At 46.6% G+C, this 25,643-nt stretch overlaps 1 protein-coding gene across 2 annotated transcripts; it reads left to right on the top strand.

Annotated features, from left to right (window-relative positions):
- Positions 1-4,915: 4,915 nt before the first annotated feature.
- ITM2A (integral membrane protein 2A) lies at positions 4,916-21,291 on the top strand. 2 transcript variants are annotated; one of them, XM_087749180.1, is made up of 6 exons: positions 4,916-5,116; positions 14,365-14,496; positions 14,710-14,898; positions 16,307-16,417; positions 17,545-17,695; positions 20,199-21,291. In XM_087749180.1, the coding sequence occupies exons 1-6, from the start codon at positions 5,033-5,035 to the stop codon at positions 20,285-20,287; spliced, it is 756 nt and encodes a 251-aa protein (XP_087605306.1). In that variant the 5' UTR covers positions 4,916-5,032; the 3' UTR covers positions 20,288-21,291. The 2 variants fall into 2 exon arrangements, with proteins under 2 accessions (XP_087605306.1, XP_087605305.1); XM_087749179.1 differs by lacking the exon at positions 4,916-5,116 and adding an exon at positions 10,224-10,381.
- The last annotated feature ends 4,352 nt before the right edge of the window (positions 21,292-25,643 follow it).

Below are 25,643 nucleotides of genomic sequence, written 5' to 3' on the forward strand. Positions count from 1 at the left end.
CCCTGCACCGCTTCCCCTCTCGTGCCCCTTGTCCTCCTTGCCCCCCCAGCCCTTTCCCATGCCCCGCGCTCTCCAGATGTGCAGATGGATTAAAACACGGGGAGCAGCTTCGCGATGAGAACAATCATCTGCGCGATATCTTTAGCGGAATGACCATTTCCAGTGTCTGCGTGATGGAAACCAGGACTGAGGCTGCACCTCATCCTCTTAGCACAGTAACTAAACAGAAACTGGCCTCAGTTAATATTAATTTTCAATAAGTCTTGAAATGAACCAGACACAGTTCTGCTAATTAAGGGGAAAAAGCAGCTCATCCAAGAAACTGAAGCAATGCTCTCAGCAAGCAATTCCAAAGACGTATCTATTTGTTATATTCTGCGGATTTATTATTGCCAGGAGGTCATACAGGATATCAGTGGAAGAATTTCTAATGCTGTCATTAATTTCAGTGGCATCTTTTCACATCAGCAAACACCATCCAACTCTGCCAAATGAAAGTAGCTAAATTTCAGGAGAGCGGTGGTGATGCGCACTCGTCACAGGGGGAAATTTGGATTCAGGATGCTATCATCTCCAGGTCTCCAGCAGACGGCTCAGAGTAAGGGGGACACAGCAGCGGGGATCATGTCCTTCGCTAATGGGAATAGTCACTCGGGAAGAAGTAGAAGCAAATAAGCTAGAAATAAGGTCATCGTTCTCCTGACAGCCCCATGGGAAACTCTAGTAGTGCTGAGACTGAACCAATTTTCCTGCTGAGCATGACAGGCATGTGGATGCCACTTCGCATGGCAGCAAGAGCAGCCGGCTGCCAACAGTGGAAGCAGCTCTAATTTCTTTGGAAAATATTAGAAATCCCAAGGGAAGAGTCTGGGAAGAGTCTTTAGCCCTTTGGGCAAACGGTCCCGTGTGAATTCAACAACGCGTGCATTTCAAGATTATTGTTGCATGAAGCTGGGGCAAAATTTGGTTCCTAGTTTATCCAAGCATTACCAAACCACGAAACGTTGCACCATAACTGTCAAGAACTGTATTTCTCTGTGATGCAATCCTTAGAGAAGTGGAAGTAAACACACTGCTACCTCTGCGTGATTCTTCCTTTAGGGTGACTGCATTGCCACCTCCAAGAAATGGGTCCAAGCACTGAAACGACTGACACTTAGAAAGAGCTACTAAAATTTTAAGAGATTTCTAAATTGCAGAACAGAGATCTGTTTACTTGGACAAAGGGGTCCCATTCCTGGAAACCTTCATCCTATACACTCGGTTGCATAGCAGAGGAACAGCCGAGAATTAGAACTACGGCAGTGGGAACACAACCTCCTCCACGTCGTCAGAGTTAAGAGACCTGGAGGTACGAAAGGAATGGAAATGGTGCCCACACAGCCCAGCACAGGACTTTGGGTGTAAATATTCCAATCCATCCATAATGCGGTTGATTTTTTTTTAAAGACTAGTTATATGAACCAGAAACTCAGAACATTTTACTTAACCACTGTGTCCACTGTTAAGTGATAAGGTAGTATTGCTGTGAGTTGGATATTCCTGCCTGTTCACCTCATTAGTGAGTGACTGGTCTGACTAAAGCACACGATGCTTTACTATATAACACCTGAATAGCCTTGAGAAAGGGTCAGAAATGGCCCTGGGGAGGACTGCTGCCTCCGAGCAGAATAAGAGTTGTGTTTGAGAATGGACATGATCCAGTGAGAGGGCGCAGACGATGAGACGTGTTTAGTGGTGGCCTGGCAGAGCCTCAGCCCAGAGGGACGTGAGGAACCTTTGGGCCAGCAGAAACCCCTGAGGTACGGCAGGGTAAATGCCAGGTCCTGCACGTGGGCCAGGAAAAACCCCTGCCCTGGTAAAGGCTGGGAAGCTGCTGGGTGAGGAGCAGCCCTGCTGGAAAGGACCTGAGGACTGCAGCAGATGCCAGGCTGAACATGAGCCAACAGCGTGCGCTCATCTTGAGTAAGGCAACTGGATCCTGGGCTGTATTAGGATGAGGGAAACTATTATCCCCTTCTACTCAGTGAGACCTGGAGGCTGCATGCAGCTTTACTGCAAGAGGTGCAGGGCTCTCCTCCAGCTCAAGAAGGATGCGGAGACACCAGGGAGGACCCAGTGAAGAGATACCAAACTGCCCAGGGGCCCAGAGGACCCGACTGACAGCGAGAGGCTGGTGGAGCTGGGCTTGTTAGCCTGAGGAAGAGGAGGCCAAGGCTGACCTAAGAGCTGCTCACAACTGTCTGAAGGGCAGTTACAGAAATGCCAGAACCAAACTCCTATCAGAAGATAGAAACAAGGTTTAACGGCCACAAACTGTGGCTTAGGAGGCACAGGTTGGACATTAGGGGGAAAAAGTCCGTAGGAAGGTAGTGTAGTACTGGAGTAGGTTACCCAGGCAGGTTGAGGAGTCTCCAGCCTTGGTGCTTTTCCAACATTCATCTACACAAAACCCGATCTAATGTTGGTGATAGTCCTACTTTGAGTGGGAGGTTGGAGTGAAAAACAACAGAATTCTCTTCCAACAAACACTCCCAGGTTTCTGTGATCTTAAATTCAGGCCAATACACGTCTTTAACATTAACTTGGTGAGATTTCAATATATCCTGAATTGCTTTCCTTAACAAGACTTTCTGAACTGGGGGGCTTTTTTAGGGATTTCTTAATTCCACTCCTTCAAAACGCAAATGCTATTCACTCTGCTGTCTGCTGGAGAGCCAAAACATTCAAAAATAGCTTCGCATGGGGTCCCATCAAAGACTTCTAACATCACCAGGTGTCTCCTCAGTATGAAGAGATTTCTTAGAACAGGAAAATAAAGTACTGCAAGTTATTTCCCGTATCTTGATGTGGTATCTATCATATGAACAGAAAACACCTTCTGCAGTAAAACCTGTAGTCTAAAAATGCTGTAGACGGTAGATTTCCTTTCCCTTAAAATCAAAAGCCATCTTCTCAAAACAAATACATAAAAAAAAAAAAAATTAACAATTTTGTTAGGGTCTGTTCTGACAACGTAGTATTTCACATATGCGTTGAACAGTTGGTGTACGTACGTGCTTGTGTCTGTAGGAGTGGGGTGTGCGAGCATGTTTCTTCCTCTCTGCACTGTAAGGAGGAAACTCGTGCGTGTGTGTGTGTGTGTGTGTGTGCGCGTGTGTGTGTACGTACAATCGCAGGCGTCTTCCTCGCTGCACTGCGCAGAGGAAACGCAAGCTGGGCTTGTCAGCCTGCCTCTTACAGACCCAGCTTTCATCTGCACCCAGGAGCAGACACCGCAACTTCGTCGAGGCTTTGCCTCGGAGCTGCCGGTCCCTTTGCTCGCAGCTAAATGCCGTACCAGCATACCGCAATCACCTGTTCTGCCCCTTAACAGAAAATCTGCACCCCGTTGCACAAATTCTCTGGCAATCTGCAGAAAAAAAAGGCAACAAATCTCTCTAACTGACAATATTTGCACTCCAAGCTGCTGTTAGGGCAGGTGTTCTGCGGTATTTCTATTTTTGACTGTATAGGCTTCACACAGATGAAAAGGGACACCTGTATTCTAAAAACATACCCATAGATGAGGGTGAAGGCAGGTTCATTTTCCAGAAGTGCTTCTTTTTCAAAAGTTCATATTATTTCATTAGGTAAAAGAAGGCAAGAGAGCAGTGCAACTGGCTGCAAAAATCGGTAACGTATTCTTTCTCAGAGGCAAGTAGAGGGGTGATTTTTGTTAGCATTAATGGACTGAAGCTCAGTAGGTAAGGTGATACAATAAAATATTTTGTTTTTTAAAGTTCCTATAAATTAGTTATATTGTTATGATATCTAAAATATATATACTTAGTCTTCTTTAGATAGAAAAGTGACAGAAAGTAGGGTGTTATTTGCAGGCAAGGTGTCTCTACAATTGCACTACAGCTTTTTACCGACTGTGTACCACCAGTTCCAGCTGTGATATACCTCTGCATGACTGACAACACTCTGCTGAAGCCCTTGAAAGATTCACCCCAGGTCCAAAACCTTTTGTAGCCTCTTAGTGCAGTGCTCAGACTGGGTGCCTAAGGACATCACCCTGTGAATGAGCTAACTCTCCAGCTGGAATGTTGTCTAGCTATAAATCCTTTATTAATGTCATATTAATAGATACAGCTGCTCTGTAGGCAAGTGGCATGCATGCAACACACGCGGATGTAAACAATCAGACCAAACCAGAGCTCTCGTTTCCTCGGCTTTTTTCAGAACTGCGTCTTCGCTGGAAGACTGAATCGATGTTAAACCGGTGATGTGCCTACACAGCAATCATCTACGCAGTTCAGGAGTACCGTCTCTATAGGTACTATTTTCTTTATGCCAGAAAAGAGCCGCCCCTGTGTGCCCAGCCACATCGACACGTTGCAAAGTAAACCCCCACATAACAAGTCGAACAAGCTACACCAGTCAATGCAGGGTTTTGACAGCACATTAGGGATCTCTGCCAACACAGCTCTGTTGATCTGGGAACATCTTCACAGCCGCAGCGTACAGCTCTGGCTTAACTGTAGGCAAGCACATGCCGAGTTCAGCACAGTTTGGGACAGCACAGCCAAACAAGATGTAACCGTGTCCGTGCTCGTCATTGAACGAAGTTCAAACTACGACTGTGGTCACAAGCATGGTCAATACGGGGTTGTTTTGCTGCCGTTGATAAGAGGCTGGCCAACGCAGCGACGTCTGCTGAGCCTCGGGCGGCGGGGCGTAGGTGTGGGCTCCGCCGCGCTGCATTCCAGCAGGCTGGCTGAGACACCACCCCGCGCCTCCTGCTAGCAAGCAGAGATTAGGACACAGAGAAAATGCCAAGGACGGAGGGGTGGGGTTAACCCCAGCACTTTCCCATTTAGGGTGTCTAACAAGTAACAGCCCCTGACCTGCCCATGGTTCTTGCTCAGTCCGGGGGTCCTCGCCTACAGCAGCCCCAGGCAGGTGAACTGGCAGCATGGTGCTGCCGAGCCGCGGAGCGAACTGAGCCCCCGCCAGCCCCCCTTGCCGGAGGGAGCACTGCTGGGGCATGCCATCCATCAGGGTGGGTTTGGGGGAAAGCGTGCCTGAACGGAAAAAGGGGGAACCCGAGATGACACCCCTCAATGCCAAGGTAAACACTCATCTGTGTCCAAAAATGCGCATTCGGTCAGTTCAGTAGGAAATAGCTTGAGCTCTGAGTGTTTATTGTTCTTCCTCTAACCGCAGTGTTTAGCAATGCTGGTTTTAGACCTGCCAAGGCTCTGGGTTCCTAATGTATCTCTGGTGTAATTCTGCTTGCCTCACTGCAGTGACAGCAGAGGCGAATTTGGCCCTTTAATCGTTTGGGGTTGCTGATCACTCTGGGCGTGCTGCTTGCTCGGCACATTTTCTGGAGGACTGGAATTTCTTGTGGAATTCTGTTCCGTGAGGCAGCGGCTGTGTGGGCAGCGAGTCCTCTTCGCTGTCGGTCTGAGCACAGTCATTAGAGGATGTGCTCTTGACGTCGTTGCTTAATCGGTGATCACCTCTTCACCTCTCCTTCAGGCTCGCTTTTCTGCTCTTCGCTTCCAGTCTGTCACTACGGAGAAAATGGACTCATGACTTTCCCCTGAATGTAAACAGGCTACTTTCCATTTAACTAATATTCCTGTTGTAGTATTTTGTAACAAGGCAATCAGTAGAAGTGAGTAATGTATGCTTTCTTTGCCACAGATATTAACTTCATACTGCCGCAGCAAAGAAAAGCATGCCAGGCAGTGAGGGAAGCCAGTGGAGCAGGCACAGTAATTGCTGTCCAGAAACAGATCCTCAGTCAAGGGCCCAAACTCATCTCAACCCAGCAGGAAAAACTTCCCTCCACAAACATTTGTATTGGCAGCTCTCAGCGTTTTGGTTTCGTAGTCTGAAATACCGATGGGTTCCTGATCAACAGCCTGTAAACAAGAGTGAGGTAGAAAGGAGGTCCGAGGGTCACCGATTAGAGACGGAACGAAGGCAGCGAATGTCGGAGGTAGAGAGCGAGGGGCAAGAGGCTGGGGAGGTGCAGGAGGAGATCTCAGCAAGAGGGATGGAAAAGGACTGGAGGCAAAAAGGAGAACTTCAGGCGTCTGGGTAAACATAAAACGTCAAACTTGGAGAAGGTCTCCTTTCGGAAAGGAGAAAGTTTGTAGTTTCTCTTTCATTTTTAACAGTACTCCATGACGTACTTATTGTTTACCTTTTGTTGTCCCTCCTTCAGTAATCATGCTACTCATAAAAAAATTCCATTGATAGATAGATTTAAAACTACTTTTAATTACACGTATTATTTACTGTTTCTTTACGTGTGCTATCTTGAGCCTGGGCTGGGGCTCAGTTGCGCAATGCTCTGTGCGTGTATAATGCTCAGCGCAGGGGACAGCCCTCGGTACCCGTGCGCTTGTGCAACGTGCAGCGCGATCAAGCTCCTGCTAAGCGCACGTGCACCTCGGTACTTAGCGACGCAGGGGGACTCAGGTCTAACAAAAGACTTAAACACACGCTTAGCATTAAGCTGCGAGTGCCCGCTGAAATGCAAAGCGTGTGCTTACACGTCTTGCCAGGCCGTAGCCCTCCTGATCACAGCTTTGGCTGGGCGAGAACAGTAGACGCGACGGAAGATTATGCGCATCCCTAGGATCTTCTGCTTCGAAGTCTGAGAATACTGTACAAACTAGAACAACTATAATATCCTATTGTTCCCAAAAGGTAAGGAAGTGTTCTCCTGGCGTACATGAGAAGGAGAGAGAATAAACGTGAATGTATTTGAAAGTTTGTGGTTTTTAAAAAGTACTTTAGAGTGCTTAAAAAATTCCTACACAGTAAAAGTGAGTTTTAGTGCTACGCAGGATTGCTCAAAAAGGTGCTTCAGGTGGCGTTATCTGCTGAACCAATGATTCGTCCAGTAAAAGGTGCTACCTCACCTTACAAACCTTCTTCTTTAATATTCCTAGGCTGTCTGAGCTACTTACTACCACTAAAAAGGGAGGTGTCCCTGTTTAATGTCTCTTTTCAGAAGTACAGTTCACCGCTTTTTGTGAGTAAGCTTAAAGGTAACAGGACCATAGCCGCTACGGCACACCAGTTCACCCGCCTTCTTGGCCAAATTCCTCCGGTCTCTAAGACAATCTAGTCCGTATATTTGTTAAATTTTTAAGCAGTGTTGCTTTAACATTGCAAACACCAGAAGGATTAAAAGGATAATTAAGGGGATAATCCCTTGCCTTTCAAGGTGATAAAGACGATCTCAGAATAAACACCAGTAAACTAAACCCAGGGTATTTTAGTAGAAGGAAAATCAGAAATATTATGGAATTCAAAAGAATAAGTGGCATTATTTGTTCAGATGTCTTGGGATTTCCAGGCCTAAACTGCAGCCGACATGCGGCAAGTCTGAAAGAAAACTGGGCTGGTGCTAAGAGGCAAAAAAAGCAAAATGCAAAAGCATTTTAGAGGTGAAGTGGTGGAGTCACCCATGGAGATCTCTAAGATTTATTCAGTCAAACAGCCTGATCATTTCAGGATGGTAAAAAAATCTGAATTTTCTTATCTCTATGCATCTCAGGATGGAATTTGTCTTCCAGACCCGGTGCTTCAGATTGCAACTGCTCCACAAAACGCAGTCAGACTGCTGGAGCAGGAGCTTTGTTTGAAGGCGTAGTTACTGACCGAATTGGCAGCTATTATCAGCTGTGCAAGGACAGGGGACATGGTTTGATGATACTGGCGTTACTTTCTCCCGGACGCTGCACGTTTTAAATAAGCTTTGAACACCTTAAGATAAATGATTGTCACAGATGCTACAAATAGGAAAGCACAAAAAAACCCCACGACAGATCTTATGAGAGTTCCAGTTCTGCAAATTCAGCGAGTGCAGACAAAAGTAAAAAAAAAAAACCTTATATTTTTCTCATTTTTATCTGAGCACAATATTTCAAGGTGTGTCCATCCCTTCCAACAGATCACAGAACACAGACACTGAGCAAGCCGGGATGTACAGATGCCGATCTTGATAAACAGATAAATAGATAAATAGATAAATCTATTTCAGTTTTATTTCTGTGTTCTTTTTCAAGTAAAGGGGTTGGGTAATTGGAAGATAAAGTCAATTTGTTTAAGCATGAAGTAATTATACTAGATTAAGATATTGAAAAGTATTCATATAATTTATAAAGTGACAGGTTGTAGAGTACAGATATTGCATCGGCCACACAGGAAACTTACTTAATCTGTTTTAAAATCTGTGTTTCAGGGACTTTGATGAGAGTATGGCTTAACTTCTTCCTAATATGCTAAAGCTAAGAAATATGAAAATTAATTTTTCGATGGTTTCTTGGTAAAATGAGGCAAAAGTGTTTTCTGTTACTAGACAAAGTCAGGTTAAATAAACATAAAAGACTCTGTTCTTCTCTGACTGACGTCAAAGTCAAAATTCTTATTAACATGAAAGGGAGCACTATCAAACCTATGATCTTGAAAGGAAATAACAGTGGTAATGCATCTGTAGAATAACAGGAACATGCTTTGAATGCTGGAATACACGCTGCATTTTGTTTACACTTAGAAGAACTACTTATTGCAATATTTGCATAGTGTTCAGTTCTGTTTAATTACGGCTGTCTGCGAGGAAGGGTTCGATGGTGTAGGCACCAGACTCAAACCAGGTTTCTTTCTAGGGCCATAAAGTCTAATTCCAGTGAGACGGACGCAGAGTTTCATCCGTATGAAGGTGAAGATTGTGTCAGACAGTCTAATATATGAGGCGTTTTCTTCTTCTCCCCCTTTGGAGACATTAAATGAGTGGTGATGCCTTGTCTGTCATCTTGGCTGTTAAAGATCCCTTAGGCCCTATTTCAGAAGAGAAGGGAGGTGGCTTGGCTAAAGATGTCCCCATCGCTGAATGTGGCCCAGAGATGCCTCCTTCTCAGCAGTGATGTGCTCCTGGTGCCAATACAAAGCATGAGAGGTATGTACGATTGTCTGCATGAGCAGTGCACAAAGGTGGAAGGAAAGAAAACGCCTGGTGTGGAGGCAGGCTGGAGAAACGGGCAACGGCCGCCTCCTCGCCGCTGTCGCCTCACCGCCTCGCCCTCCCCGCACCACAGGCCGCCGCTCCCACATCTCAGGCTGGTTTTAGGACGCAGGCCCTTTATGTTCAATATGTTCAATGTCTTTATCGATGATCTTGATGAGGGGATCGAGCGCACCCTCAGTCAGTTTGCAGATGACACCAACTTGGGCAGGAGTGTTGATCTGCTGGAGGGCAGGGAGGCTCTGCAGAGGGCCCTGGCCAGGCTGGGTCGATGGGCCCAGGCACTGGGTGAGGGTCAGCAAGGCTCAGGGCCGGGTCCTGCACTTGGGGCACAACAACCCCAGGCACCGCTGCAGGCGTGGGGAGGAGCGGCTGGGAGCTGCCCGGCGGGAAAGGGCCTGGGGGCTGAACACGAGCCAGCAGTGTGCCCAGGTGGCCAAGAGGGCCAACGTCATCCTGGCTTGTATCAGGAATGGTATGGCCAGCAGGAGCAGGGCAGGGATCATCCCCCTGTGCTGGGCACTGGTGAGGCCGCCCCTCAAATGCTGTGCTCAGCGCTGGGCCCCTCACCCCAAGGCGGCCATGGAGGGGCTGGAGCGTGGCCAGAGCAGGGCAGCGAGGCTGGGGCAGGGGCTGGAGCCCAAGGCTGGGGAGGAGCGGCTGGGGGAGCTGGGGGGGCTCAGCCTGGAGAAGAGGAGGCTGAGGGGAGCCCTCATCGCTCTCTGCAACTGCCTGAAAGGAGGCTGGAGCCGGGGGGGTCGGTCTCTTCTCCCCAGTAACAGGCGATAGGATGAGAGGGAACGGCCTCAAGCTGCGCCAGGGGAATTTACATCAGATATGAGGAAAAATTTCTTCAGGGAGAGAGTGGTTAGGCATTGAACAGGCTGCCCAGGGAAGCGGTGCAATCACAGTCCCTGGAAGTGTTCAAAAAACCGTGTGGATGTGGTGCCTCGGGAGCCGGCAGTTCGGTTAACGGTTGGACTCGATAATCTCATAGGCCTTTTCCAACCCTAACGACTCCGCTGGCACGATGGCCTCACAGGGGCCGCCATCGTCTTTCCAGAAAGCTCCATGAGGAGACGGGGGCCGCGCCGCCGTGAGCCGCCCGGCCTGCAGGGGGCGCGCTGCCCCCGCCCGGGAGGCGGTGCTCGGCGGCGGCCCGCCCCGCGCGGGGCGTGGCGGGGGCGTGGCCATGCCGGGTCGCCCCGCCCCGCCGCCCGGAGGCTCTGCAGCGGGGAGGCGGCGGCGCGCAGGAGCGGCAAGATGGTGAAGATCGCCTTTAACTCCCCCTTCGCCCAGAAGGACGAGCCGAAGAAGGAGGCGGCCGCGGCGCTGGTGGCCGATAAGGTGCGGGGAGCGGGGTCTCTCCGCTTGCCGGGCCGCGGCGGGAGGAGCGGGGCCGAGGGGCGGTGAGGGCGGGGGGGCAGGAGGAGGTGGAAGCCGCCGCCATCTTCTCGCGGAGGCCGCGGGCCGGGGGCCGGCAGGCGCGGCCCGGGGAGCCCCCGCCTCGCCCGGCGGCCGCCCCACCGCTCCCTTGGGCGCTCCCCGGCGCTGGGGCAGTCTCTCAGCGTGGGCCGCTCTGCGGTCAGCCCCGGGGCGGGGGTGTGGGGGGGGTCGCTCCCCTCCGGGCCGCCGCCGTGAGGGGCCGCCGGGCGCTGCGGGTCTGAGAGGGCCCGAGCGCGTCGCGCCGCTGCAGCGGTTTGCGGTTCCCTCCCCGCAGCCGCTTTCCCAGCCCGGCTGCCGCTCGGCAGGCCCCGGGCGGTGGCGAGCAGCGGGCTGGTGTGGTGTGGCCGGGCCGGCTTCGGGGCGGCAGGCAGCGGGCAGGCCCGGCTGTTTATCTCGCAGCTGGGCCCGTGCCAGGGCCCTGTTTCCTGACGGGGCTTTAAACCTTCGCAGCTCGCAGGCGGGGTGAGCCCTGCGCCCTGCCGAGCTCCGGGGCTCGGCTCCGTCCCGGCGCCGCTGCCAGCCCGGGAAAAGGCGGAGGGAAAGCGCCGTGCCCTCGGCGGCAGCCGGGTCCCCCCGGGAAAAGAGCAGGTTTGCAGCAGCGTTTTCCAGGCAAACAAAGTGGGTGAGGGCTCGGCCTCCGCTCGCTGCTGCTCCGAAACCCTCGTAGGCAGCGAGTTGGAGAGCGGCGCTGCGGTGAGGTGTCTGGGCTCCTGGTATGTCTAGCTTAAATTAAGAAACCTGCCATAAAGGGTTTTAAATAGAAACCCAGGCAAGTACTCTGTGGTTGGCTTTTCCTTCCTAACGAGTTGCCGTTTTGCTGACTCGAATTGAACTTTCCAAATCTGTGGGAGACTTTATTTTGAAGATGTCTTGCTTAGCTGCTGACGTTTTTAAGGCAGATGAAGAAGATCAGTGTCTAGGTAAATAAATCAGTAGCCCTAGAGGAGGAATAGGGGATGGACCAAGTTATTTGTAATCAGCGAGTGGGACTATAAAAAAAAAAACCAACCAAACAAAACACAAACACCTGCGAGCTTGGATTCTGGTGTCTTTATTTATTCCCCCCCCTCCCCGTTCTAAGCTGTAATCAGGAAAGCAGCTTGACTTCTAGCCTGCAGAGCCTCTGCCTTTCCTGAAATAGCCTCCCTTCAAAAGGGGAAGTGCTGCAGAGTGGGGTTATTGCTCAGTGGACGCTTCCGAGCTGTAGGAGTTGTGTGTGTGCACAGTTAATACAGTAGCTCTGAGTTACTGGATCAAGAGGAGGGGGAGAAAGTAGTGAAACAGTGTAGATAAAGATAAAGGGCTAATTTTGATTTTGAATATGTCATTGGTCTGGGCACTTTCTTGTAGGACAAACTCGTCAGCTACTCCTGAGGCAACTCGTTACACATACTTTTACTGGCCCTGTACCATGCAAGTTCCGAGCATAGTAGTTCTAATGTACACTTAGACCCTTTCTTCTCTTCTCACGACAGCTGCTCTTCTCAATTTAGAAGCTACGCGTGCTGTTTTGTTATACCTGTCACAGTATTCTCTGTGTGTGCGCCTGTGTACATGCGTTTTTAACAACAATTCTCTCTAACTTCAGGGCTTAGAGTTGCATGTAAACATCAAGTTCATGATTTTACTCCAAGACAAACTTGTTCTAGTGCTTGTTAACATCTCCTTTTGCTGGAATATTTGTGCAGAGCAAACAAGCTTAATGGCTAATGTTGGCTGGGACAGCGCAATAAGAGTCCCCTAGAATATCTGCACGAAACACTTGAGCTCGCAGAATACTCTCCCTGCAGATTCTTTGGAGCTGACTGTGTCAACATGGTCTCTCGAGCTAGCTGCAGATGTTAACGCAAGTGATTTTTTTTCTTCTTCTTCTTTCTTAGTCCTAGCTCGCTTTGCTTGTTACTGCACAGCTTAGAACTGCATTTTCTTTGCATTTTTTTTTTTTATGACTCTTGTTATTTTTGAGCAGAGGCTTTTGTAACCTACTGGAGCGAAGTCTTGGTATTGTGTTCTCTTATCAACTCTTTCTTCTCAGATTCAGGCTGCCTACATTGCTTCTTGAATGATAAATACCTTTGCTTTGTTTGAAATAGGTGTAGCGCAGGTGTAGCTAATTACATGTCGACACCATCCAAGCACCAGGATGTCTGCGGTGCCAAAACCTGCTGCAGACTGTTGTGTTCAAGTAATGATAGGCTAGATGAGTAAGTTACTGAAAGGTGGAGGTGAAGGTGGCAGAATATGAAGAGAACAGAATTAGTCTTGATCTTAAAAGCCAGTTATCTCTGCAAGATCGTTTTCGCATAATGGTGTATAAATGTGGCATAATTCTTGAAACTAGTTTTTTTTTTTTTTTTGACAAATGCTTAACTAGCCAATTGTGGCAGCTTATGGCTTGCTGAACCAACATTTTTCTGTTTGGAGGATGCAAGAGTGGAATGTAGGAGTACTGACTTTCACAAAACAGCTTGTTTTTTGTTTCAGTCCTTGCATAGCTGATGTGTTTGACTTTTACACTGCTATATCTTGCTGAGCATGGAAATATGTGCAGCCTTTGTAATAATATTGTGGCTTGCCGTGATCACGGGTCATTTAAATATATTGTGCTTTCCAGGAGTGCGAATAGTGGGACCCAAATAAGGGCAGGCCATGGAAGCTGCTGTGCTCAATCTAGCTACTGACTCTAGGAACAACATGAAGGCAAAGATCTTTTGCTGTGAAATCCGATTTTTCTTCCTGACCAGTACAAAGAACAGGTCTTGAAAGTGAGCTGCTAAATACCGGAGTCATGAATCATTAAAGGGACATACTTGACCAAATATATAGATTATGTAAACATTTGGGGTTTGTTTTTTTTCTTCTGAAAGACCCAAACCCAATGTGTGTTTGCCCAAAGGGAATGTCTCTTCTGATTGTTTACTATTTGATAGTGCTGTTCTCTCAAATTGGCTTGTGGGAGCCTTTCACCTGGAAGTCCAGAAAGGCACTGAAAGAACTCTTGAGTGTTAAACTTGCCATTCAGACGCCACCGCTAACTTTGCAGTCGGTATTAAACAAGGCATCACCGCGTTACGGGATGATGATGGTAGTTTCCTTTGGATGCAGTCATCTTCTGTTTGAGAGAATGCTGTGGGGGGGGCAGGTGGAACAAGTCACTGAACTAAAGAGATAAGTTTCAGGTTGCTAGAAGCAAACCTTCCCTGGGACGTGGGTGGAAGAAAGAAGCTGCAAGGTAGGATGTGCCACAGGGACTTGTTTTTATTTGGCGTAATTTGAAGCTGCCTTTAAGCTGACGAGTGGTTCTCTTTCGTAGTGGACTTCACTTGTGCATATTACAAGTTCTAAAACTTGAATATTTGACTCGTGTCAGATGTCTGTTCCCCAGCTAATAGACAAAGTTGCATCTTAGCTGTTTCTGTTAGTCCAGCTTTGTAAGGAAAAGTAATGTTACTTTAATCCATCTGACAGCAAGAGGAGGATAGGAAATAGGCTTTTGGGAAGAGGCCTGAAAACACCGTGTACCTTAAAATGATCTGGCTCTACAAATCTTGCTTTTCTTGTACTATATTACGGCTGCAGCATTGTATCTTCTGTTACAGTTATTTAAATTTCTTACACCTCAAATAGTTCCTGGATAAAGGTTTGTCTAGAAAGTGTCCTCTAAGAAAATATCCTCTTCCAGTGCTGTTTGAAAACTGATCTTAATATGATACAGTAGTATTTCATATGAGGGTTTTCTTATTAATATGATGCTTGACTTACAATTCTGGCTGCATACGTAGAAGAAACAGAAGATGGTAGCTCAAAGTGAAGCAGCAGATAACAGCTTGCTTTAAATTCAGAGCAGCTACACTTTCTAAGTTCTCATCCGTCTTTCTTTAAAGGATCCTGAAGTTGCCACACATGGAGGTGAAAACTCATCTGGAAGATGTCTGTTGACTCTGCTGGGTCTAGCCTTCATCTTGGCAGGAGTTGTTGTCGGTGGAGCCTGCATCTACAAGTACTTCATGCCCAAGGTAACGTGAAAGTTCTTTACACTTGTTTTATTCCGCAGTGCTTAATCTTAAATGAGTTACCACTATGATGGTAACGGGGACATGAAGACTGCTCTGTCCTTTATAAAAGCTCCAGGTGTGACAGACCTGTGCTTCGTCATAGGACAAGCGTTAGAAATATGTTTTTAAAGCAACATTCGCTGTAAAAATAACTAGCCTTGCTCTTACTTTCAGCATAAGGTGTACCGTGGTGAAATGTGTTACTTTGAAAATGAAAATCGTGATCGTGCGGTAGAACCTTATTTCCTTCCTATTGCTGAAGAAGCTGACATTCGAGAAGATGATAACATAGCCATCATTGATGTGCCCGTTCCAAAGTTCTCGGACAGTGATCCAGCAGCAATCGTTCATGACTTTGATAGGGTGAGTATATGTGAAGCAATAAGAAATAACTAGTCTTGTTGCTCACTGGGAAACTGTGGAGTGGGTGGTAATCATAACAGCTCCAGGGTTTTCATTCTTGAGACCTTTAAAGCTTACTGTCAATGCAAGCTTCTCTTTGGGGATGGGTTTAAGTGCGGGAAATCTGATCCTTTTAACTCTATAATAATAGACTTAACTTCTGCACGGGAGGAGCGTTACAAGAATGTTAGAGGAGTTCACACCCGCAGTGGCTCTGACTGGATCGTTTCTTAGAACAATGCATCTCGGTGCTATGCAACTTTAAATATTGTTGCCCATAGGATGTCTGGAAGTGACACTTGCTGTTTGGTCAAGAGTCCTATGTACATGAAAGTGAGGGCAGGAGAACACTGTAAATGTGAGTGAAGAAATAGGGAAACTGAGAATTCGGTCTAAGATTCTGCCAGACTGTAACAGCAAAATGTAGAGTTCCAAACAAGTGTGGGCTCCTTCTCCTTGGATAAGTGAATTGAAAAAATCACTTCAAGTGGCTGAAACCTAGAAGTTGGAAGTGCTGTGTCAGTTGCATGTGGTTTCTCTAAAGCAAAGATGAGAGAATGGTTTTAATTTGACATTTTTATTAAAGTTGCACTGATAGTATTAACAGTTACCCTTAGTCAGCTGTAAAAGCTCTCGTAGGTTGTTAGTAAATCAAACCTTGGCAATGCAGATATGATCACGGTAAAGATGCTAGAGCTGACCTCTGTACATGCTGCCTTTAACAGTTGCCTGGAATGCCACGCAGCCAAGCTGCGCTACCTGCGTTCGCAGTATTTGCAGCTTTTATCTGTGTTGTCTTGACAGAACCTTGGCTATAACTTAAAGGATTCGGGCAGTGTAAGACCTTCAGTTGATTCTGGCGAAGTGCTATGCGAAGTCGTAATAAAACATGCAGATATGTTGATAATTTTAGTCTCTGCAGTTCTTGCAGTCAGAGGTAATGCTGATGTGACTTCCTAGAGACTAGTACTTTTTCTGAAGTATTTACAGTGAGTGATTACTTATCAGCAGTTGGATACCTTTTCTTTGCACTGTGCTTAGTTGGACTTCTCCAGTTACGAGAACATACTCCCAAATACTTTCTCTGTATTCACGCAAACTGTAGTCACTTCGAATTATGATAGGAACAGCTTTTATAGTCAGCTCCCACTTCTGTACAAAAGTCTGGTTGTAAACCACAGCTGTAGCCACTTTGTTTGCAAAAGTGGTAAGAGCTAAATTCTTACACTAGACGGGTCCTGAATTCATCACTTTGATACTAGCTGTGCGTGAGCTCCAGCTTTTTGAGCTTCCTTCTTAGTCCTTGTAGAACTGTGTTCTGATAATCAAAGGCCACACTTGATTAATCGAAACCTTGTTTTCAAAATAGCTTTTGACGGCCTATCTTGACTTGCAACTGGGTAACTGCTACGTGATTCCACTGAACACATCCATAGTTATGCCGCCAAGAAATCTGATGGATCTCTTCGCAAAACTGGCGGTACGTGGAAACTTTACTGTTTAGTTGTGCTGACAGGATCCCTTTTGTTAAGGATGCTGGGTGTTGCTCCTGAACTACAGTCCCTTGCTAGAACAGTCCTCTTGCCATCAAAGTACATAATCCCCCTGGCTCAGTCACCGTACTGAAGTCAGGGCCAGCTGTCAGTGTACATTATGTTGAGCAGATTCATGCTTAATGCTCTTATTAATACCTAGCTTTATGAAAGCTGCAAGCAACTAGCAAATAAGGTTAAATTTAGCTATTATAAAGGAATTTGATAATGCTCCAAATATCATTGAAAGCCTAAACCTGAAAGTTACGACTGGAAAGCTCTCTTGCCCCATGAGAGTTTTAATGAAAAGAACAATGCTAACTTGTTCTTCTGTTTTATTGGCACTGAAGTTAGGAGCTCCCCGCAAGCACGTTGACTCTTCAGTGACTAAAACTGGAATTTTTCCAAGAAGACTTACCTTATGGGTCAAGTTGATAGAGCTTGCTGCTGATGTCAAACTAAACGCAGTATCGAGCTATCGTGCGTCAAATGTACTTTTCAAAAAAGTGATTGATTCCCCTACACCTAGTGCTAGAGGCCACCTGATCTAGCTTAGCTTCTTTCATTTTCTTTGGCTTTGTGAAGACAAGCTTTAACATGTCTCCATGCCCCTGTTTTTAGGAGTTGGTCATGATGAGTGGGAAGTCGTTTCAGTAGTGCTTTGATCTTATGGTGAAGACTGAACTTTTGTAGGTTGCACTGCTTTTTTTGTATTGGAAATATATTGCCTCAAACATGGAAACTCTTGTGATGCTTTTTCTCCTCTTTTAACTGCAAACTTTCTGTTGTGTACAAATAAACTTGAACAGGTTCTGTTTATGTTTGCACCATGTGAGGTGAGCAATGTTAAGGTTAACTGTGCTTTGTTCGGATGTAACTGCAACTGTTTGAAATAGCCTATGTCTGTTTTTAACTTACCTGGTATGCAGCTGTTCAAGACCAGTGTATTTTAGTATTAAAAAGAAGGAAAGCTGAAATCTAGTGCTTGAAGCCCTTCCAAAGCAGAGAGTAAAATGTCGTGATGTTTGTCCGTTGTCAGCAGAATAGTGTATCTCAAGGTTTTTCTCTCTTTTAGACTGGCTCTTACTTGCCTCAGACCTACCTAGTCCGTGAAGAAATGGTGGTTACAGAGGAGATAGATAATGTGTCTGACTTGGGTATCTTCATCTACCAGCTCTGTGTTGGAAAAGAGACGTTCAGACTTCAGCGCAGAGACCAGATAACGGGTAAGTTCCCTTCGGTAAAAAAACCAAAAGTATTGTTCGAGTAGGGAAAGGGTAAATACTTTTGGAGTTTTTAGACTTGGAAATCTGCGAGTGTTCAACATGAGCTGAGACTGCTCGTAGAACTGATGGGTATTTTCCCCTACTTTCAGGTACGTATCTGAAGTTTCATACAAACATGGTGAGACAGGGTTTCAGTTATGGAATTAGAGGTTACATGCTCAAACCAAATTTGAGCTTAAGCCTATTTCTGTTCTGTCTTTTGGTTGAAGCTGTAAGTTAGTTTGGCCCCAAAATTCATATAATCCATCTGATAATGTGAGTCTCTGTAGGTGCAGCTTAGTCTGTCACTGTCCTGTCTAAAACTGGGTTAGAGGAGCACCAAGTAAAAGCATTATCTTCTGGTTCGGTTGCTCTGGGAAAACAACAACAACAACAAAATTGAACAGCTAGCTCCGGACATCCCAGACTTCCTCTCTAAAAGAGGAAGAACACTTCACAGGAACTTCTGAGCTCAGTTTCTGTATTGCCTGTCTCCTCACGCCACCCCACTGCCATTCTGTGAAAAGGATTGAATTTGAGGTGTCGGTGGTGTGACGTACTGGAAGGAGGCCTGGAGTACAGAAATCTGATGCTATGAATTTTAGTTCGCTGTAGTTCTCAAAGCATTTCATAGTTTGCTGCTCTCACCAAACACATAGTGAACGAATCCTTTGTCAGTTACAGCCTTTCAGAATGCAAATGTTTGGTTTGTCAGAACTCTCTGCTCTGGTTTTCCTGCCAAGCTCTTAGGCAAGAGTTTCCTCAGCCCAGTTATAGCTTGCAGCATCAGGAGCCACATCTGCTGTTTGCTACAGACTACATCCTGTTACTAGACGAAGGCTCTGAATGTGGGAGCATAAAACTGGTCCTGTGTAGCTAACAGGGCCCATGAAGAACCAGTAAACGCTGCCTTTATGGGAGGGAGAGGCATGTGTCTCCTACTGTCGCGAAGACGCTTTTCTGAACAAGTCTAAATTGTTGCTGTGACTGAAGGACTGTAGTTTACAGACAATACTGCAAAGAGTGTTTATGTTTACTTAAATCATCTTGCTATAGCATGTTGTTGACGTCTTCGCTGCATAGTAAAAGACTTCTACGGAATACTTGCACAAAAAGATAGTGGTAAATGAATACTGCTTCTTGGTACAGTTTCTGTTCTGTGACTGACCTTGTTTGCCCTTGGGGAGGGGGGCGGGAAACGTAGTCAAATGGAAGACTGCTGCTGAGGAGAAAATTGTTCAGGGACAAGGCTTGTCTTGCCTTCCAGATCAAATTTCTAGCACATCTTCTAGTGTGTACGAGCCATGCACACCTAAATAATTAGACTAAACCGGATGAACTCCTGTAATTTCTGTGGAGAAGTCTTCACATTTAGCTGGTGTTGCACTGGCTCTCGGATTTTTGTAGAGTTCAGGGGTTCATCTGTTAGATCAAACTGACCTCGGGTTTTGCGGCAGTTCCCTGGAGTTGTAACTGACAGCGTGCGAGAAACAGGACAGGTTATCCTGACTGTTCCGTGATGTACCCAGTTAGATAGCCACTGGAAACTTCTTACTTGTACAGGCATTAAGATTGAGGCAAATTGAAGGACAGCCTATATTTTAAGTGTTCATAAACCAAAGCAGTGCCCTGCTGGGTTCGGTTTAAGAGCTAGTGCTTCTAGACTTCGATGGGTAGCTTCTCTTGCTTACTCTGGACAATTCTCTGCCTATTAAACAAGCTAGAAATCTTCCTCTAACTCTTGTATGTTGAAGTGCTTTAGTGGAGCAGCTTGTCCTGGATGGCAGGATGACGATGTTCTTGGCTCCTAGTAAAGATTCACAGCTGATACAGGTAAACAGCCTGTGTCAGATCCAACACTGGCATGTCCCAAAATAGAGAAAATCACTTTAATAGTGTTAGGAAAAACTTGAGTAAGATCATCAGCTGAGTGGCAAATCCTCACAGGGCTCTCATCAAAGCAAAGCCTGCTCTACAGAAGCACACTCTGTGTTAATACACGCTGGGTGGGGGGGAAGCGCTGATGAAGAACTAAGTTGTTGGGTTTTTTTCCCCTGCACCCTTTGAGTTTTTAAACTCTTTCCCTGTCATTTCAATCTGCTTTGCTTTTCCTTTTCTTTGTGGTTCGGAAGGGCTATGAGAAACTTTGCCATAAATGATCTATTTAGCGTTGGCTCTTCTGTCACTAAAATGGTGGCAGGATACTAGAAAAAAGTGCGCGCTTGCTTGCTTTGTCCTGTGTTGTACGTGAGCCCCTCTCGTTGTTACCAATTCTGAAAATGAGGGAGGCTTTCTGATAGATAACAAACTGATCTCAAGCTCTGGTGGCAACTCATGGCTGTAGAAACGCTGTGTGCTGAATGACTGTATCTTGCTGCTGTTTATAACGGTACAAAACTTGTAAATACTTGCTGCTGGGTTCTAGATCTCCTTTACCGAGGCTCTCATTTTCTCTCGTCCCCAGGTCTGCAGAAACGTTCAGTGGAGAACTGTCATTCAATCAGACACTTTGAAAACTCTTTCGTTGTTGAAACAAAGATCTGTCAACAGTGAAGGGTGTCGGATGGGAGGTGACTAGTTCACACCTTCATTGAGAAGTCTGAGCATTAGACGTCGACTTCTTAAGTTAAAATGTGCAGTGATAATCAAAAGCCTTATGCATTTTCTGTGTATTGCTTGTATTTCAGAAGACACAGTCACCATTTCAGCTTTCTTTGATCCTTGGTATAACTTTTTAGTTGTCTCATGTAAGACTTAAATTTAAGTAAGGTTTGTTGTTTTTTTAGAAGGTTAATATCAGTTTATCCGTTGAATGTGTTTGATTTAGTGTAATCTGGGAATGGCGGAAAAATATATATATATATATATATAAAAATGTTAACCAATTCCTTGGCTGGAACCAATTTTGCTCACCTTAACTTTCACAGACTGATTAATATTAATAATCTGTGGTTTGCACATTTTGTGTAGTTCTGTAGAATAGCTCTGCACTCCGTATCCTGGCTAAAAAAACCTTCTAATGCGTATCATTAAAGGTTTATTTTAACTACCATGTGTGAAGCATGTAAAATCCAACCTCAGTGATCATAAACCTCTAACACTACCCTCTTTCATTTTGTGCAATTACTGTATTGAATTCGTATGTATATTTGGAACCTTCCCCAAGCTTATGTTTAATTCTTCTACCTTTGTTTGGTTTTGTGGTATTTGGTTGTTAGATTCGGATAGAGTTGCTCTTAAAGCTTGTCAGTATTTTTGGTTATGAATTAGTTTATCCTGTAACTTCCTATTTCAAGAATCTATTCTGGTATAGCTCACTTGTGAATGTGACTGTAGCTGTAAACTTAAACTACTCTGGCTTATATAAACTTTTTAGATCAACTTTTTATGAGCAAGTAGCATTACTACTGCAGTCAGAGCATTGTTCCTTTTTTTGAAAGCTGCGGTATAAAGATAATGAAGAGTTAGTGTCCTGCAGTTGATGAACTTCAGAGTTTTATTAAGGGACTTTATATTGGCATAAATTCTGCAACCCTATAATAAATGTTTCTCTAAAACTTTGGCGTCTGTGTGACTTCATGGCGCTCCGAGGCAAGAGCGCCGCACGCTGGTGTGCGGCCCGCCTGGGGGCAGTGGTGGTTGTGGGCCTGGGGCAGCGTGCGGCGCTCTTCCCTCTTACCCCTCTTACCTTCCCCTCTCTTTCAGCTTGTGAAGCCGAATTTCTTCTTGCTGTTGCTGTGGAAATGCTTTGTGGTGCAAAAAGAACTTGGGGAACAGAGGGAAGAAAAGACACCTCGCTTCCGACTTGATCCCCCAGCAGGCACTTCCCAGCGATGCTCAGCGAACCCGCTGAGCGGAGCTCCTGGCACGCGGGCCCTGACTGGCAGCTGCGGGGTGGCAAAGGCAATTCATCCATTTCAATATTGGTGTTGATGAGGCTGGTGATTAAAGGTACGCTTGGCTTAGTGTGTTTATGGCAGCGTTGATGAGAAGTCTTTTTAGCGTATCATAATAGACGGAGACAGCGGAGGGTTAATCAGCAGCTTATTGTAACACCTCTCAGCGTTTACCTGTGAGCTTTGCTGGGCTTTAAGCTCCAAGCACGCTGCGGTGTAATTCCTGTGACTGGTTGCTCAGAGAGCTAACGTGTGTATTGAACCCTTCTGGCTTTCCTGGGAAGTGGCTTGGATTGTACAGCTGGAAGTAAAACAGTGAGCAGGCTTTCAGCACTAGGAGCTAGGGAATGAGAAGTGACTGTAGGAGTAGCTGATCTCGGTCGTTGTTTATGAAACTGTGCAGGGGAGAGGAGCAGAGCCCCTGGGCAGCAGGGAATTCGGCTGCCTTGGCTTGGAAACCCCCGCAGCTCTTCTCCCGAGGTGCGTGGCGATGCGATGCAGAGGACGTGCCCCAAAACTAGGTCTTTGGTCTGCTTGGCTCTAAAATAGTAAGCGTAGGAGAGTACGTCATGTCGTACTTAACTTTACTGAAATAGGATGCTGTGGAAAGCTGTAATTACTGTCACCGGGAGCCAGGTATGCTTTACTGAAGCAGGTGTGTGTTACTGGGGGAAGCAGCTGCGCTGACAAGCGTCTGCTCCAGACTTGCTGTGTGCTGGGGCAAGTTACTGTCGTGGTGATCTCCTCCTCCTCCTCCGGATTGTCTGAGAGGGTATCGGGAGTGGGTTGGCTGGCTGGTTTGTTTTGGTAGCCTTGAGTGGAAGGGTTTGGAAATGTGTCAGTTGCGGGGAGCAAGAAGCATCTGCTTGGAGCGTTGAGGTTTGACTTTATTGAAATCAAAAAAAACTTCCTGCCAGCTTTGAGTGACTGTCTGGTGGGTGGCTCTCGCCGGACAAGCCTTTAACCTGCTGGCTACCTGGAGACATGCTTCCAGATGGGCTGCAACAGCTTGTCTTACCTTTGGTAAAGATTTTAAAAGAAATTAAGTCAGATCCTTAAGAGCTTATTAGATGTTCTAGGCAATAAGCCGGCGTGCTCAAAGGAACAGATTGTTCTTACCTGCTTGGCGCTCTTGCGCTGGGGAAGTAGGTGACGTTTCGGTCACGCGTGCGGCGTTCTCTGTCCCGGAGCGCTTTGTGCTGGGGGCAGGCATTCAGATCAAAGGGCTGCAGTTTTCAGGCTGCCCCTATGAAGACAGCCGGGATCGCCAGGGTCTTCTAACGCCGTCTCTGCTTGAGCAGCTCCTGTGTTCGGCTGGTCCGTAGGAGGCAGGGGAGAGGGTGCGAGTCAGAGGCGGCCTTCGCACCGGTAGATGGCACAGGCAGCAAGCGCTTGGGCGAAACGTGCGTGTAAATGATAAAAACCGGGTGTATTTATTGTAACGTACGGGTGTTCGGGTGTCTTGCCAAAACTAAACCTAAAAATGGTTTGATGAAAACTTCCTCTAGGTGGCGTTCGGTGTCTTTGCTTAGTTTTTATCTATAGTAATGAACACTTTTATAACACAACTGGAACCCGTGTAAAACCCTGTGAAGTAGTAAGTAAGACTGTGCTTCAGACATGGGTGTGGTAACTGAAGGGACAGCATTACCAAAATGCAAATGCAAGCTTGTTTACTGCAGTAGCTTCTGTTTACAGGTGTGTTTACTGAAGAAGCAACCAGTGTGCACAGGACAATCAGCAATACCTGTGCACTTGCTTATTGGCGAGTTATCTTTACGCTAGCTTGCGTGTTATTTTTCTGACATGGTGTATTTCGATGCGGGTTTTAAATACCTTTATGAATCTTAAGCTGACAGTCCGGTGCTTTGGATGATTCCTCTTCCAGCATTACGTGTGAGGTTTTTTTCAAGTTTAAGCACTCTAATCAAAGAGAAAACTCATAATGAAGAGCAAACTTGAATTCATTACTCGGAGGAGTTGCTGTTGAGCTTTGCAGAAGCCTGATAGCTTTCTGTCTGAGTGTGAGTGGGTAAGATAGCGGTGGGTGTCGGGGGGGGTGGGGTGGGTGACAGGCACTTCCATTAGAGTAGCTGCTATCTGTACTAGAACTGTAGAGTTTCCTCCAGCCTGACTTAGCAAAAATTCATAGGAATTAACCAGTTATTTGCCTGTATAAATACCTTGAGACGAAGATCCAGAGAAGAAGAAAACGGTGACAGCGTGGACACCATTGAAAGACATAGCGAGGCCTCGGCCTGGTATGAAATAGAGCTTGAGCACCTCGGACTTGATAAACTGGTTGTCTAAAAGCGAGATCTTTTTCACAATAAGCTCGGCTCTACACTGTGGACGGTTGCAGCACAGCCGTGCTTGGTATGGTAGCGAAAAGCTCTCGCCTCGCACCCGCAGCAGAAGTTACGGTGCATGTGCAGGTGCCTGGAGGATGAAGAGGAAAGGATTAGGACTAGGACTAGTCCTAGGAAAGGACTAGGACCTAGGACTCCAGCAAGCCTGGGCTTACTTCTGTGGGCTTCGCTAGTTCTTGGCATCACAGGGAAAGCTACCAAAAATTCAGGCGTGCTCGGCAGAGTTTGTGGTGAATGACGGCAGAAATATCAGAGTGCTGAAATCAGCTCTGAATTTCCCTGAGAAAAATTCTGGTTCGCTATTTTTAAATTGTCCTCCTGTGTCTGGGATTCATTCTTCCCCAGCTGCTGCAGCCCTGCTTGCAGCGGGGTGGGCTGCATGGGACAGTCCCCTGGTTAATGACGGAGCGGCTGCCAGCTTTAGATGTTGTAGGTTGATGCTGTTGTTTCTTGGTCTTTGAAGTATTCGGGAAGGCTAGAAAGAGGAAAAAAAACATGACATTTAACTAAAGACAGCCTCTTCCACCCTACCACTTCCCTGATCTGTTGCATTTCATCTCATGTTCTTCTAACGTGCCCGAAATAAATCCCAGAGCAGAAGAGAACATCTGCAGGGCCCGATAAATGCAGCGCAGTCCATGAGGCCCCCGCGGTGGCGCAGCAGCTAGCCGCGTGGCTGAATTACCGCCCTGGGAAGGCTGCGCTTGGGGTCAGGCTTGGAGGGATTAAAGCTGCTTTGACTGTCCTCGTTCTGAGCCGTGTGGGGGCTGGCTCGGCTGCCGGCTGTGGCACAGAGCCCGAATGCTAGCACCGATCGAAGCTTCGAGACTGCAAGCAAAATAATTATAATATGTGTAATTACAGCCACATGATTTCATTAAAATTATTTCATCATTATGCGTATATATTTGTGGTATTACCTAGGCAATATAAATGGGTGTATTTCCTGTCTTGAGAGTAATTAAAGACTCTCCACCTTGCACTCCACCTCCAAAGGAAATTATTTCTTATAGTTCAACTATTTTGTTTACTTCAGCGTATTTTTCTCTCTTTTTGTACCGTGACACCCCAGGGTCCCACATCAACGAAGGTAAAAGTGAATTTTCTGTCTTAAAAGTCGTCCTGACCGTGGACGTAGATGTTGTGTGTCTGTTACAGAAGCGTTCAGGCTCTCTAAGCTGTTCCCTTTTCGGCCTTGTTGACGTTTGAAGCTGTTCTGGGTTAAGCCCGTGTGCGGACACCTGATTCGGGACCAAGGAACCTCCTTCCTACAAACCCCGTCCCTTGTCCGAGTGGGACCAGGCGCTTTTATTCTGGAGCGAGAGCGCGTGCGTGTGGGATTCGTCAGGAACAGATCATGGATAGGTAAACCGACGGTTTCCGCTTGATGATCAAAAATCCCGTGGTGAGGATGGGGTCTGCAGGGGCTTTTGGTTCTGCGGGGCGCTGATATCAGCGGTGACACTCCACTCTCACCTGACAATAAGTGACTCGGTACTTTGGCTTCTCCGCACTTGGCAGTTGTAGCTTCTTTGTCATCTCCCGTTCTTCGCCTCTTTAGTTAATGCTTAGAAAAATAAGAGGGACGTAGAAGGCACCGTTCAGGCTACCCTACCCTTACCAGTGTGCCTTATCGCCCAGCGT

The sequence above is a fragment of the Nipponia nippon genome, unplaced genomic scaffold (assembly GCF_047370975.1).
Source record: "Nipponia nippon isolate SJK-2023a ecotype South Korea unplaced genomic scaffold, ASM4737097v1 scaffold_12, whole genome shotgun sequence".
Classification (NCBI taxonomy): domain Eukaryota; kingdom Metazoa; phylum Chordata; class Aves; order Pelecaniformes; family Threskiornithidae; genus Nipponia; species Nipponia nippon.